Source organism: Phalaenopsis equestris, unplaced genomic scaffold, assembly GCF_001263595.1.
Source record: "Phalaenopsis equestris unplaced genomic scaffold, ASM126359v1 Scaffold000094, whole genome shotgun sequence".
Classification (NCBI taxonomy): Eukaryota; Viridiplantae; Streptophyta; class Magnoliopsida; order Asparagales; family Orchidaceae; genus Phalaenopsis; species Phalaenopsis equestris.
The window spans coordinates 6,256,357-6,273,261 of record NW_018164536.1 but is presented as its reverse complement, the minus strand read 5'-3'; the positions used below and the strand labels follow the sequence as shown (position 1 = coordinate 6,273,261).

General features: G+C 34.3%; 1 protein-coding gene across 2 annotated transcripts in view; it reads left to right on the top strand.

Moving 5' to 3' along the window:
- LOC110020277 (putative leucine-rich repeat receptor-like serine/threonine-protein kinase At2g14440) overlaps positions 1–16,128 on the top strand; it is a 45,158-nt gene extending 29,030 nt beyond the window's left edge. The window contains exons 6-9 of one of the 2 annotated variants that reach the window (XM_020718323.1): positions 4,998–5,069; positions 5,163–5,240; positions 15,106–15,290; positions 15,394–16,128. In XM_020718323.1, coding sequence (XP_020573982.1) covers positions 4,998–5,069; positions 5,163–5,240; positions 15,106–15,290; positions 15,394–15,524 — 466 coding nt within the window. In that variant the 3' untranslated portion in view covers positions 15,525–16,128. Of the gene's footprint in view, positions 1–4,997; positions 5,070–5,162; positions 5,241–15,105; positions 15,291–15,393 lie in introns of those variants that run through there. The other variant, XM_020718324.1, reaches the window with a different exon arrangement.
- Positions 16,129–16,905: the final 777 nt, after the last annotated feature.

The window sequence follows — 16,905 nt, the reverse complement described above, 5'->3', positions numbered from 1 at the left end:
AATGGGGCCAGAATCACAATTCAATAATTGACCTTATCATGGAAATAAGCAAGGGAATCAACCCTAAAAACAACAATACCCACCAGGATGTCAAGCTAACACCCAACCTATCCCAAAGAAGTCACCTATTGAGGAGTTAATTATGCAAATGGGGAATCAAATACAGTCCCAGGCCTTAGCCATAAAGAATTTAGAAACTCAACTAGGACAACAGACGAGTTCAGTGAATAATAAACCCTTATGAGCATTGCCTAGCAATACTAAGATAAATAAATCCCAGGGAGAAAGGGATGGAGCAAGTTCAAACTGTCAAATTAAGAAGTGGGAAAGAATTAAAAGTTACGCCTAGGAAAGAAGATCCCATTGATGTAGGCACGGTCGTAGGAGATGAACTGGAAATGAAGGAAAAGGAAGTGGCTAGGCTATTCTCACCCATTAGGATTGACCCTGAAGAAAGACTACCGCCATCTTTTTCCTAAAGATTAAAAAAACAAAAAGTGGACAAACAATTATCGAGGTTTTAAGAGGTGTTCAAACAGTTGACCATTAACATACCTTTTGTTGAAGCACTTGAACAAATGTCTGGTTATGACAAGTTCATGAAAGATAACTTGACTAGGAAAAGAAGTCTAGAACACTTTGAGACGGCCCCACTGAGGAATGTTGGGTCATTCTACGAAAGAAGTTACCCAAAAAGATGGACTCATTGAGCTTTACCATTCATTGTGCCATAGGAGAAAAAATTGTATGAAGAGCCCTTTGTGACTTGGGAGCTAGTGCTAACCTGATGCCACTATCCATCTTTAAAAGACTTGAGCTAGGAAAGGTTCAGGCGACTATTTTGACTTTACAATTGGTAGACTGATCCTTAGACTATCCTACGGGAATTGTTGAAAATGTCTTAGTGAAGGCGGACAAGTTCATATTCCCTGCAGACTTTGTGGTGCTCGATGTGGAAGAGAATAAGAAAATATCCTTGATAGTCGGCCGACCCTTTCTAGCTACAGGTCAGGCCATGATTGATGTCTAAGAAGGGAAATTGACTATAAGAGTAAATGATCAAGAAACGACCTTTGATATTCCTATAGTCAATAAGGTTTCCTCATGATTCCAATGAAGAGCACTGCCATAAGATTGACATAGTAGATCAAGTTGTAAATGGATAGTTCATGGATAATTCAGAAGAAAACCAAGCAGAGCCTGATAGATTGTGGATGAGGAGCAAATACATAGCGAAGAATCGGCTGGAGAGATTCGAACTCTTGAATACCACCATCCATTAAGACCGCCCCTGAGTTGGAATTGAAGACCCTACCCAGCCATCTCAAGTATGCTTACCTATGAGAACCATCAATATTGCCGGTCATTATTTCGACAAATTTGAGTGAGGAGCAAGAGGGGAAATTAATGAGGGTTCTTAGGACTTTTAGAAAAGCCTTTGGGTAGACCATAGCTGACATTAAAGGTGTAAGCCCATTCCTTTGCATGCATAAGATCTTGATTGAGGAGCGACATGAACCTAAGGATAACAGCGACATGAACCTAAGGATAACCTCCAAAGGAGACTTAACTCTGTCATGAAAGAGGCGGTGAAAAGAAAAATTCTAAAATGGCTTGATGCTGACATTATCTACCCCATCTCAGATAGTGCTTGGGTAAGCTCTATTCATCGTGTGCCAAAGAAAGAGGGAGTGACAGTCGTAGAAAATGGGAGGAATGAGTTGGTACCTAGTAGGATTATCACCAGATGGAGGATTTGTATAGACTATAAGAAGCTAAATTTTGCCACAAGGAATGATCACTTTCCCTTGTCATTTCTAGCCCAGATGCTGGTTAGATTAGCAAGATACCCTTTTTATCGCTTCCTAGATGGTTATTCAGAGTACCATCAGATTCCCATAGCCCCAGAAGACCAAGACAAGACCAACTTTACGGGCCCCTATGGAACCTTTGCTTTCAGGAGGATGTCTTTTCAACTATACAATGCACCTGCAACTTTTCAGCACTGCATGCCATCTTTTCTGATTTAATTGAGATAGAGATTGAAATCTTCATGGAGGACTTCTCTGTGTTCAGTGACTCTTATGACCTATGCTTAAAACATCTTGCTCAAGCCTTACAGAGGTGTGAGGAGGCCAATCTAGTTTTGAATTCAGAGAAATATTAGTTTATGGTTATAGAAATAATAGTGTTGGGATATAAGTTTTTTGAAAAGGGGATGGAGGTGGATCCAGCCAATATTCAGGTGATTGAAAAAATTTCACCACCCACGTCTGCCAAAGGGATTAGGAGCTTTTTTGGGCATGTCAGGTTCCTCAGGTTCCATTGTCGGTACATAAAAGTCTTTTTTAAGATCACCAAGCGCTTATGTCATTTATTGAAAAATGATGTGCTTTTTGATTTTGATGAGCTCGTCTGACAGCATTTGAGACACTAAGATCTAAATTAGTCACCGCACTTGTGATTGTAGCACCTCATTGGACTTTGCCTTTTGAATTGATGTGTGATGCGTGTGATTATGCTTGATAGCACCCCAACAACTAACACAATAATTCAATCTCTTGATACAGTGTTGAAAAACTTAAACTGTCCAAGTTACTCTTTTAGATTTTTAATATTCAGATTTTATCCTAAATACTGTGGTTGCTAACGCAAGTATACGTATCGTTTTTCGTAATATAAGGCTCTAAAGAGTCTTGAATGTTGATCTCACAGGAAACAATGGAAAGCCAAAGTAGGAAAATGTACAAGTCTTCTTAATTTGGAATTTTGAAATACTTAAGTTTTGCTAACAAACCTACTGCAATTATCTAAAGTTACACCTACAAAATTTTTAACTGCGCTATGTGAATTGGTTTTGTCAAGTGCTTAGGTTTCTTTTCCTTACAGTGATAACAATATAGTGTAAATGTGGAAGAAATGCGGAAAAAATGTAAAGTTTTGTGACAAATAGATGCATATATATTCTTTACCCTCTTCCGAGCTTGTAAAGAAGCTTGGTTAAAGTGACCTTAATTTCTTAAGTCCCACTTAAAATCCAATGAAGTTTATCTTTCTATTTATCTGTATCTCTCTATAGTGTACTTTGATTCATACCCTATAGTTCAATATTATTTTCCTAATTGTTCATATCGTAGCTCTTCTGAGTCCTTACAGGTTTACAACGTATTTTAACATATCAATTGACCATGTTGAAAATTAAACTTTGTGCAAAAGGAAATCATCACAATTATAGAATAAAAACTATTTCAGCATGCTATCCACATTCCTACACATCTACTACATCACCACAAGTAAAAACAAGGAAATTTATTCAGAAAGCATGGATAAAACAACACCAGAGTGCATTGAAACAAGGGGATTCAACATACAAATTTGTTTCGAAAAACTACAATTCCAAATCACAAATATACTTATCTCTCTCCCTCAATTTACCTTGAGAATGCTCCACCCAAGCCCTTGCTCTTCTCCTGCAACTCTTTACACAACAACACTTACAAAACAACACAACTCACACCCCTAGATTGACTTAGAACAAGCTTAAAACACTTACAAGCATAGGAGGAAAATCCCTTCAAAGCTCTCTCTAACCCTAGAACACAAATCAGAAATCACATAATGTGAAACTTTAGGCATTGTTGAAATAAAACGTTATTTTCCAAAAAAAAAAATGTTTGTAACCAAAGATTTGTGGCATCCTAAGTATTTTGTAGCTTTGACTTATGTTAAAGTAGGGATCTCCTTTTCTCTCAAAGAAAATATGCTACAAACCTTGTTGAAGAAATATGCCTTTTAGGTGTAGGCTTGCTGACTCACCCATGGATGTTCTACGAACTTTTGTGAATAAGGAAATCTTTTAGATGTTTCTCGCTAGGATCACTTGGTCAATAAATTTATTTAAATGATTGTCACAAGATGTGATATATTCTTTTTTTAGGTGTATTTATTCTTCATATGCAAAATTCAAATAAGAACCATTGAGTGGCTATCCTAAAAATTTTAAATATATTAATAAATCTCTTGGGAAATGATTAGTTCATAAAAATGGTCATGTAAGAGTTGAAGCATATAAACATGCTAATTATGTTACATTCGTTGAAGATAGGAAGTCAAGTTCTCGATATATTATCTTTGTTGGTGGAAATTTTGTAATTCATAGTCCGTATGAAACAATTTGTTGTGACTAGGTATGGTGTTGAAGTAGGATATAGGGCCATGTCTCACTCCATTTGTGAATAATATCTATACAAGTATTTTTTGAGGAATTTGATTCTTTTGCTACATAACCTATAATGTTAAACTTTGATTATCAAGCTATCATCTATATTACTAGCAATCCACTCTTTTATGAACTAACTTAAAATTTCAAAGTTGATTGTGTTTTTATCAAGGATGTTGTTCTATCAAAGAAGTTCATCACTCATATTTGCCATTGAAAAACAGCTGGTTGATATTTTTTCCAAGAAACTTTGCACGTTCTGATTTCATTTGATCCTTTATAAAAATACTTATGATAATTTTTTTCAAACTAGAAGAAGGCTCAGTAAAGCAATTGAGGAAATTTTGGAGAATTTAAAATGAAATTATCAGTCAAGAAGTAACTGAACAGTCTGCTAAATGGCAAGCGTTTTGTAAAGTGTATCAATGATAGATCCATCCTGCGAAAGCATGAAAATTTAAAGAAAGGGTTGAATGATATGATGTTGTAAATAATTGTTATATGATTTATTGAATTGGAATTCATATTTAGATTTGAAGAAACTAAGCACGGGGCTGAGTGTTTTTATTGTTTCCATTTCTTCATATTTGCAGAAGAGGCATACCTACTCTTGGTTCTCTTATTTCGTGAGCTATTTGGCTGTATTTAAATTGTTAGGATGAATCCTTTAAAATAACTGAATGAATAAAATTGTTAACCCAGTCTTGTCCCAACTACACGCGGGCACTATAATTCACTAGAGTTTTATTGATTTTTTTACTTTTAAATTTTTTTGTAGGGACCTTTCATACAACCAGTTAAATGGTTCAATTCCTGAAAGCCTTGGCCGGCTGAAATTATTGCGGATACTGTAAGATAACTTTTTCCCGTCATTCTCTTTTTCATTGGATCATAGATATGCTGAGGCAATTAGAAGTTGTAAATATATTGATTTTGCTTGTAGGAATCTCAACGGAAACTTGCTATCAGGAAGAGTTCCAGCCACCCTTGGGGGAAGGCCTCTCCATGGAGCCAGCTTCAAGTAAGTTATCCTCTTGTCGACAAAACTTGTGATTGAGAGAAACTCTGGCATGAGTCTAAACTGGACGTAATGCCCGAAGGCTTAAGAAACAACAGATACAACTAGTAGAAAAGCAATAGTTTACACAATCGATCCAATAACTTTAGTAAAGGGTACTTGGTCTTGTGCCCATTGTTCTTGAGATTTTGAATCTTCACAAATGATCTTCACCTTCACAATCCTGAAGGACCTCTCAAGAGAATCACAATTTTATGACACTTTTCTAAAGAGAAAAGTGTCAAAATGATCCCCTCAGTCTTTGCAGGGGGCCCATTTTATCCTAAAATCTATAAAAGTGTCAATTAGTTCATAGGCTCTTCTAATATGGGTTGAAATAGTCCACAAGAAGGCCTATTTCAGCCCCCATTAAAAAATTTTGGAACTAATTTGATATTTTATAAGCTATGTGACTAAAATGATCACATGTAAATAACGGAGGACTATTTTTATACTTTATTCCTTTTCTAAATATTAACTTACTATTGAGGCAACCTCTTGTGCCATAAGAGGCTGTGAATCTTTATTGTTGAAATATTCTCTAGTTGCAAATATAATTTCTCCCCATACCTTATAATGGGGAAGTTCTCAGGAACTCCTTTTGCGTTTTTTTCATATGCGCACTGATCAATCCGACCTATTTTGTTTTGTATGCTACAATCAGCAATGCACTGAAGGGGAATCTTTCCGAATTCACTTTTCCATTCTATAGTACCTAGTTTTATATAGATAGAATAGCAAGTCCTTGCTTTTATAGTACCAGTAAATTTAGAGGATAAATTTTGTATCTTATTCATTATTGATCCCCTTTGTTATGATAATGGAATTAATATTATGTTTTAGTGTAAATCCAAATGATATAGTCCACTCTCCAAATATAGAGAATTTCCTATTTTAATATTATCCTTTGCTAACCCTCCCTCACACATAGAAGCATGTATATATCAGTTAGTTCCATTTTGTTATATAAATGAGAAAAACGTGGAAGAATCGGAGCTCTAATAAAAATACCAGCTACTTGTATTAAATTAGAGATTTGAAAAGTGATAAACTTCTTTGAAAGCACGGTATCTTAAATGAAATGATAATTTACCTCAATATATTTGATTTTCTCATGGAATAGGGTGTTGTTGGCAACGTAGATTTTTACAAGATTTTCATAGGAAGAAATCATAGGTAGTGTAACTGGAAAATCAAATTCTCTAAGAAGATTATTTACTCATAGATTTCATATATAGCATGGGCCGTAGCTCTTTATTCGTTCTCAATACTGAATCATACCATAATAATTTATTTCATACTTTTTTTCTGGTGCTCTTACAAAGATACAATTTCTAGAGGTTGACTTTCTTTCTTCAATTGAGCTGACATATTCAACATTTGAGATGGTTTTACATTCAAGTTCTTTGCCTTAGATCTTTTTAGGAGACTTTTTATATACTTTAGGATATGTGATTTTGCTTTGAAATTTACTTGTACTGACTAAAACTTCAATGATGAATGAATTGTTAACCCGGGTAGCAAGCTTATTAAACAATTTCCAGTTAACCTTCGATTTCTAGACATGATTGAGGAGTTCTCATTATACTAAGCGGTTGTATCTTCATTGAGGTATTCATAGATTTGCAGGCTAGAAGATCGATTTCTTCAAGAAAATCGATAGTATATTTTTTATAAGATAGATACTCCTTATAGGCAACAACCTTTTCAAAATATTTTGGTTGCCCTAGTTCTTTAGTGAGAAAATTTCTTTGCAAATAGCTCTATCTTGAAGTTTCTCTTTTGATCTCTCTTAATAAGATATGATCAACACACACACAGTCAACATGATTGAGCTTGATGGTGCATTCCTGACAATGGTAGGGTGATATGTAGAGCTATTGTGAAGGCCATTTTTAAAACCATACCCATAAGCTTTATTTAAGTCCATAAGTAGTCTTTCAGAGTCTACACGCATGATTCTCCCTTCAAGCAACATATCTAGGAGTACAAATTTCTAATTCATATAATTATAGAGAAATGCGTTACTCTCATGTAGTTGTAGCATATGCCATCTTTTATTGATGTCCGATTGGAGAATTCATATGTGGTCAAGTTTGGCAACCATAGAAGTGTCAAAATTGTCTATCTCATAGATTTGTGTAAACCCTTTGGGAACTAACTGAGTTTTGTTTCGATCAATCAAAGTATTGGGATATAATTTGATTGTTATCACCCATGAACATATAATTGATTTAATCTTTACAAGGGGAAACTATCAATTACCATGTATGATAAATGAGTAAAGCACTCATATCAACATTCATAGTATATTTCTGTAGAGGAATATGTGGCACTTTAATGTTGACTGTTAAAAAAAATATTAAAAATAAATAAAATTAAAACCCGTAACTACTCCCTCTCTAGGTTTTCTATAAGTTGCTCGCTCCCTTTTCCAGGATAACTCATGAAGGAATCCTTCTCTTCACGGGTTCGCCATTTCGAACTCCCCATTTTCTCTCTCCACTACACTACTTAAAATTTCATCATTTTTCCCTGTTTGGGCAATACAGTCACCACTAGGGCAAGAGAGGAATGCAACGAAGGGATCACAGCATGCGATGACCTCCTTCAAAACTGAAGCAGACAGTCTCGACTTTCCACCGTTCTTCCTATCTGAAATTTTAACAGACAGCGGCAAACTAACTTTGAAGGCAATGATGGTATGGCAGTGTTCGAAGAAGAGCACCTTTGAAAGTCCAATCTCCCTTCTCTCCGCTCCTAGGAGAAGCATTGCAAAGGGTTTAATAGATCCGGAAGTTAAGCAGAAATTGAGGCACAATGAGACATTTGATAAAGTTATGTTGTATTACACTACATCTCAGAGAGGTTTAGGAGTTAAAATTCCTAATCCTTGCTTTGCTGTCAGTTGACTGGATGTTAAAACCACTTATCAAGCTGGTGATTCGGCAACTATTAAGATTCAGCTTTCGAACAATTCTTTAAATGGTAACCTCAGCACAATTTTCAGTTTCTGTGGGTGGGAAGAAAGGAAATAGTTCATATATTTCTGCTGTCTTCACTTTAATATTCACGGGGATCCTATCTTGTTGAATATTTCTATTGCAGCCATCCAAGTTGGGAACTTTTCTGTGTTTGTTGTGGAAGACTTTTCTGGAATCGCTGATTCATCACTTTATTTTAGTGTTACTGCTGGACCAATGTACCCATCTGCTTGTCTGCCTTCTTGGATTGATTTTTTTTCGATGACTCTATTGTTGGTACAAAAACTTATTTTCTGATATATTCTAAAGATGTTTTTGGAAATAATGTCTCTTTAATGGATATGCAAACAAAAGATTATTTTACGTTGTCTACATCTTATTCAAACTGATCTGAAACGGAGACTTTCAATTTCGTTTCTATTGCTTGAATCAAATTTGGATTTTTTTTTTATCATTGAGTTTACTCCCACCATTGCCGGAAGGCTCTGTTTACACGTTTATGGTGACAATCAAACTTTTAAGTGGTTCTCCTCTTCCATTTCCGATTTTAGTACACCAGAAAGATCGATTTGAGAACCTTGTACCATGTTTCTATCCATTTGATGCTCTAAGTACACCGTGATTGTCAGTTCCAGTGGTGGAATATGGAATTTTATTGGTTTCTTTTGTTGTTTTAGAACCTGGTGATTTTATGATAACCATTTTTAATGCCAAGTTGAACGAAAGCATCTACAGTTTGCCTTACACAGTTTTTGTAGGTTATTGCTATGATTTAAACAGTTTTGCTAATGGATCCAGTTCAATTAGTTCTGTTAATGTTAGATTGTCACGCTTCACAGTTTCTTGGAGGATGCACTCAAATTGAGGCGGAACAACTTTATGAAGTAAGTCGCAGTAGAAATTCTAACATCATGATTTGGCCTATTTTACTTCCTTTGAGAAGTTTTTATGGGGACATATCGCGGCCCAGTTTCTGGGCCAAGTAACATTTTGATGGGGACTACAGGATTTGTGCATGCAGTGACATCTAAAGGGAACGGGACTTTTATTGGGAAATATACTGTTCAGCCAAGCGAGTTTGGCATTACATATATTCCTGAGAAATCTGGAGACTGAGATATGGCTATCCTGTGGGGATATTCCATTAAATAATATAATTTCTTAATGAAAGTAATGCCAGATTGCTGTCGTCAATATCATCGCTTTGCCCAAAAAGATATAAAATTGGGGCAATGGGGCAATTTTTAAGGTATTCATTCGAGAAAATTCAAGTACCCGTCATTCAGAATTAAGAACTTTCGACATAATTGTAGACTCATTTGGAAACTTTTTATAAACTCAGGGCTTTTAAAATACCTGTCTTGCGAAAAGTGAGTACCTTCCTTGGGAATTAAGTACTATTTGTGAAATGTAAAGCACCACTCGGGAAAAGCTTGCTTATGACTTAACCCTTTTTGCATATATGATTGAAGGCCTATAGCGTCTTTTAAGATCGTAGGTTAAATATTATGTTTTTATTCCCCTATCGCAATGTCTCACAACACTGATCGGTTAGTCTTTTAAGACAGGAAGGTTTTCATTCTCTTGTACCCCTTAACTTGGTTTGATGTCGGGAGGCTGCCAAAATTTAGGGTGATCTGGACTTGTAAATGACTTAAAAATCTTTGAATTTGTAAATAACTTAAATGTGAAATATTTGAACTTGCAAATGTTCTTAAAAAATGAATTATTTGGAATTTGAAGTGATATAAAAAGAAATAAATGAAAACATGAATTGCTAATTAAAAGTTAAAATAATCATTCAAATTATTAATCAAGTCATTTCAAGATAATAAAATTATTTATATTGGACATATAAATGATTGTGATTAATTTAATAACCCACGAATTAATGGTATTGGATTTTTTTAACTTCAAATTTGATCATATTTGAAGATGATCAAATAAAAATGTTTTGTTGTAAATGAATCTTTATGTGATCTATTTGGAAATATAAATTGAGGGCTAAACTTGACTTGAATGTGAAACATAATAAATTGGGGTTAAGCTTGATTGAGGGTCGAAGCTTAAGGGCTGATAAATTGAATTAAATATAAAATATAATAAATTGGGGCTGAGCTTAAAACATAAATGTCATTTTTTTAATTCTCAAAAAAGAGTTTATATGTCTCTACGCCATCAGATTCAAAATTCAAACTTTTAAGCGAAAGAAAGGTTGTTGTCAAAAGATTAAAGTGAACATCTATATGTATCAATGTTTATATTCAAATGAGGTAAATTTATGTATCTTCAAGTTTTATAGATCTCATTTAAATCAATCTTTGATTTAATTTATGGTTTAAAATCATATAAATTGCCTTAAGGCATGCATTGTTGTCTAAAATAACCAAATATATGAAATTAAACACCCACATGTGTCTCAACCAATATATTGAATGCTTACATATTAGGTTTGAAAATGTTGCGCGGGTCAAGAGCAAACGTTTACTCACGTAATTCATTCAATCAAGTCGCTTTGTCTATAGAATAGGATTATAAGTTTCACTCTACTATTCTGATCAGTCTCCTTACAAAGACTGGAGTTGACAAGTTTAGTAAACTTAATAATAATGTCTAAATCATAAATATATGAATTTGCAAATCCAAATCACCTAGTCCAATCCTTCTTATTAGAACTAGAATTAGTAGGACTAATTTCTAAAAGAAATCAAAATTGATGAATTTCAAATGACTTTCCTCGATGATGACCGTGTTAATTGTGAATTTAACCATATGGGTCAATTTCTAAAATCAAAGTTTTTAAAATAACTAACCAAAATATTCAAGTAAAATTAATCACTTAAAAACTTAAAGCAAACTCATATTTATCTTCTGCAACAGTTTGTCGAGGGTGATAAATTTTTTATTAATTTCAGCTCACAAAGAGTTAATGTTACATCGAGTGCATCATTATATTCACACTTAAAGTAATTTCACTTCATTAAGGACGTAGCCCGAGTCTTTTTTTTGTGTGGTTTTGACACCAAATGACACCACAAAATAACAGTTATTATTAGAGCCCTATGACTAGGTGGTTGCCGTCAAATGACACAATTATATTACGGTTGTGATCGTAACCTGTATGTTCTCCAACCACTTTCTATCCTTTGAGTTGTGAACCATAATAGTACAATTGATTGACACAAAGCCTTCTGTCAGCTAAAGTCGACTTAAATTTTTTATTTTAAAAAAATATCTACCCTAGATTTGTAAGGGTTCCTTGGGTGACACAACTCATGGTTGCTAACTAAGATCTTTCAGTCAGGGTGGGTCGACTACTTCATCGGACTAATTAAATCAGAGACAACAATGACCCAAAAGGATAGAACCGTGGGATCTTGATCGGGTTCATCATCATCTCTCTCATCTTCCGTTTTAAGCTCAAAGTAATAAATTTTACAACTTAAATTGCATGTCTACTGTTATTATATACTCAGTATTTAGTTTTAAATGACTAGTCTTAATCGAAGGTGCTCTTCCTTTATCGAGAGGGGTAATTGACATAGGGGTTTGTGCCTATAAGAAACCTCGAACCTTTAATCAAAAAGTCCTCCCAAAATTAGGACAAAATCTCTAAGTAATGTGTTATCTACTATTCATCTGCCTTCTGAAAATTTGACCATCAATTCTCTCACTATAAACAAACAAAATATAGAGAACCTGGGAGAGGTCAGAATTTCAGAGCCCGCATTTAAAATATGTCCTAGGAATAAATACAAAATGATAGAGATAAGGCAAATGCACGAAGCAAAGATGATAAATGATTAAACAACGTTCAAGGATCTAGGGGATGAGTAATATGGTGGCTTTTATTATTTCATAGGGCAATTGTTAAATATATAGATCAAAGAGCTCACCAATAGGTGGTTGCTCTATTGAATCAAATAATTTGATTCAAGTTGTTGATTTTGAGGAAGTTTGAGATCATCCAGAGTAAACATTTGAAAGTTGTACAATAAAGAAGGAATGCACAATAGTGTTGTAGAACACCTCAAAAGAAGAGTTCAAGTAGTTGCAAATAAAGAAGGAATAAGCAATGGTGTTTACTTTTCTCAAAAACAAAACACTTGGATAAATATGACGAAATAAATTCCAACTTTGAAAATTTGTTCGTTAGGAGTGTTGCCTAGTTTACATTATTATTCTAATGGAGTTATAATAGAATAGTGGGTGGAGTGACTATACATTGCCTTGTAATAGACTTCACCTTCTACTCCTCCGCTAATTGTCTCTCTTGAGTTGAGAGCTTGAAAGACATGATGAGAGATAAAGTTTTATATCACAATTATGAGTCTGTATGAGGTAGTAAATATATAATAGGCTTACAAGAAATTTTAGGACATGTAAAACATCTATATAAGTGAGAGAGAGAGAGAGAGAGGTTCAAATTGAAGCGAGGGAACTACGAAGAAAAATAATAGATGTAGGTAATTCATGTGGATAGATTGAAATAAATGGTGATTACCTACATGAAGATAAAAGACACTTGAATCTAGAACAAGGACCTACTAATAGAGACAACTGCAGTGGACCAAAGAAAGAGAAATCACGAGATATTAAGAGAGATGTTTAAGTTCGTCATAGCAAACAATTAGTCTTTTTGAGAGATAATAGTAGATCGGGGAAGCTTAAAGAGTGGTATGGTGGGACTAGTTGTGGAAGCATGCTGAGTAGTTGAAGGACAATTGAATTTCTTCCAGCAACGTTCAGGAGGATGATTAATTTAATAATTGGGGCAAGGCAAAAAAGCATTAATATACATCTACAAACGCCACTAGTCAAGCCATCATTATTCGATGTCCTTGACCACTCATAGAATAACCATGGCTGATTAGTAAAGCTTAGAAGGTTGAGTGGCGAACACTAATGATGCCTCACAGAAACCAGGGAGAGAGTGGCCTTAATGTTGAGGATCTTGGAGTCTTCCATTAAATTAGATTGTATACATTACTGATATGGATGCAAGTCAAAGATAAATTTAGCAATAAGGAATTTTCAATTTATTTTATTTTAAATAGTTAGATCAATAATGAAAGAGTGGTACTAAAGCAACTCGTCTCATATTTCTTTCAGTGTGTTATAATACTAAATCTACGTATCATTTGGATGAAGAAGAAAATCACTCCAAATAAAGTGTAAACACGAGGTATTATTTTTTTGAAAGCAAGGTTCGAAATTGTGTGATCGAGTATGTAGTTCCTTTCTATAAGGTAAGACATAAGCCTCAAGATGTTGAGGTGCAAGTCTTTGAATTAAACCATTAAATTAATAAAAAATATGTAATATTAATTAACACATTAACATCAAAATAAGATCATAAAATGTTGAAATATTATAGAAGTCATATGAGACTACAAACATCATTGAATAAAGTCTCCTTTACTCTCATTTTAACATTAGTGTAAGGTCATAATTTATTAAATTAAAGTCTTCCCCACTCACTTCACTTGAGAGGTCTTTTATTAGAATCATCATTTTAGCTATTTGTTTTCTCTCCTCCCTCAGCCTCAATTACGTTAGCACCTAGCATCTTTCTTGTCATCTTCAATCTCTTCCTCTTTGTTAATCAATGTAAAAGATAGAATATTAATTAAATTTAAAATAATGACTATATTGATAATTTTAATTTTTGTTACTTAAAATTCAGGTACATGCGTCTGTCATACTATATATCTATTTGTGTGTGTAAAATGGACTACTCGACCTCAAGCTTATAATACACATCATAGGACTAACACATGCACCCAATTTTTAAATAACAAAAATTGGAATCATAAATATAGTTATTATTTTAAAATTAATTAATATCCTATCCTTTACAATGGTTAACTAAGACGAAGAGATTGAAGATGACGAGAAAGATTGAGATGATGCTAAGTGCTGAAGTAATTGAGGTCGAGGGAGAAAAAACAAATAACTATAATGATAATTGTAATAAATGGCCTTTTAAGTGAAGTGAGCGGGAAAGAAAGTAATGGTTATATATTAAAAATTTAAAACTACCCAAACTCTAATTTTTAAGGTTTATGGCCCACATTTCCCTGACTCAACAACCAGACTCCCACTCAACTAAAAAATTCGGTGTTGGGGTGGACCCTATTATCATTTATATTGAGTTTGGGTCAAACTTATAGGTTCGATTAATATTTGGGTCAGGTTTGAATTGATCTAAATAAACCCAAAATCAATTTAAAATTGGCTTGTTTATTTCAGGTTTGGTTTAGGCAGATTTGGGCATTGTTGAATGGGTTATATTTAGGTTATCTGGGTCATGTTGAACCAAAAAAAATGCTTAATTCATATAATAAACAGGTAGATGAGTCACGTTTGGGTTAGGTGAATTTGCGTCGAGTCATTTTGAGCTAATTATTTTGATCCATTTAATAAATGGGCAGAGCTCGTGTCAAACATATTTGAATCGGGTCAACATTGAGTCAAATTTAAACCCGAATTGTGATTAAATGTGAGCCATTTGGCTTCTAACATTGATTTATATGAGTTTATTTTTTATGCATAAAAATTGATGCATCTTGATCATGTGGCATCCTTTTTGTATTGCTTTTTAGTGGCGGAACTTGCCGAGCTCACTTGTCAAACAAAGCTTTTAAAACATTACTCCATAATCATACTGTTAAGGTTGGCAGTTTTTAAAATGTTCTCAACTCTTTAAGCATGTCGATGGCCTCCATAAGTTAAAATTGTGCACGAGGTTGCTTGCATTCTCTACACCTACTAATCCGCTTAAATTGATAACCCATTGACCTCTCTTCTTCATAATCCTCATGTTTTCCTAAGGAAAGTTGCAGTTTTACAGGGAATGCAGGTCTCTGTGACATTCCCGGACTTCCAACATGTGGTCCTCATCTATCAATTGGTGCTAAGGTCGGCATAGCACTCGGATCTTTGATCGCCTTCCTCTTATTTCTGGTCTGCTTGGTCTGCTGGTGGAAGCGAAGGCAGAACATTCTAAGAACACAGAAAATTGCTGCCTGTAAGTTTACTACTTTCAGAGACCAAACAAACGGAACTATGGAATTATTGACTTTTGTAACCATGCACCTTAACTATATATGTGATAACCGGCACAATTGCAGCAAGGGAAGCTTCATATGCAAAGGCAAGGACGCACTTTGGCCGGGATGTGCAAATGACAAAGCATTCGCCGCAGCGATCCCACGACCAGTCTCGCATCGTTACTGATGATAGCCCGGCTTTACTCTCTTGATTCAAATGCTCACCCATCGAGTAAAGTGTCAAAATAGTCCACTGACTATTTACATGAAGTTCTTTTACTCTCAGAGTTTATAGAAGTGTCAAGTTAGCCCTCAGATTATGTCAATGAGAGCTAACATAGTCTTCATTTGGGACAAAATTGATACTTTTAGAAACTCTTGAGATTAAAATAACCCCCTGTAAAGAGTCAAGAGATCATTTCGACATTTTTCTCTTTATTGATTATTATTCCACCAATACATTTGTTTCATTACTTGTGTTGTGCATTTTGTAGAGTATAAACTGGTGATTTCTGCTCATCCTTTTACTTGTGCAGAAGACATTTTTGAGTGAAGATGTGGAAAGTGGGCAGCAGAGTGGCTTTGCATATGCGCTCACAATTTGTCTTAGAATATACAGGATGTTTGGTAATGGGAAGTATGAATAGATTTCATTGAATTCTTCTCTTGGTCACATTCATTATAGGAACTATGAGTTGATGAGTCGGGCATGCTATTATGTTCGCGAGTCGCCAGAATTGGCCATTTGGTAATTTTCTACTGATGTTATTTTTATCTCTAAACATTTAATATTTGCAAAGGGGGACTTTGCAAAATGAATCCATTTAGAGGAAAAGAAACGATTATAAAATGGAAGATTTAGATACATACCTTTTAATTCCCATTGTATTACATATCTAATGCTTGCTTTAATTTTTACATACATGCATCTTATCTATGAATGGCATGTATTTGACTTCTTAAAAATTAAAATGGTCGTATTTTTTATGTGATATGAAAGATTTAGACGGTATAAATATAAAAAGTAAAGTGTAGGTTTTAGACATGTGAATTTATAGGAATTGAGTGGTATGTATGTTAATGTCCCTTAAAAAATTATACTCTACATAAAGATGCAATTTTTATAGCTATAATATCCTTAACGCGAGTTGAAGGCGTGTTTGTATTCGGCTCATTCGAGTTTTTTTATTATTCATGTTCAACTTGTGTTCAAAATGGTTCGTAAATAGTTTGTTATTGTTTTACTCAATTTAAACTCATTTTGGAGTCACATTTAAGAAGATTTATATCTTCTAAATATTAAATGGATCAAAGGTTAACCTATACAAACAGTGACCATATAAAGATAAAGTATAAATTATTGAATGTAGTTATCTATAAAGTAGATATATGCATTCATACTCTTTTATTAGCTAAAAGTTTGTTAGGTATGACTCATAATATCAGAATTTGGAGTTTCTTGGAATGAAGAGACGTCTCTTGGAATTAAAGGGGTGTGTCTCTTGGAATTTAGTAGGTTGAGATCAACGAAGGCGCAATAGAAGCATGATGGCCCAACCCACATTGGTGCAGGTGTAACTCCCAGGTATCTTT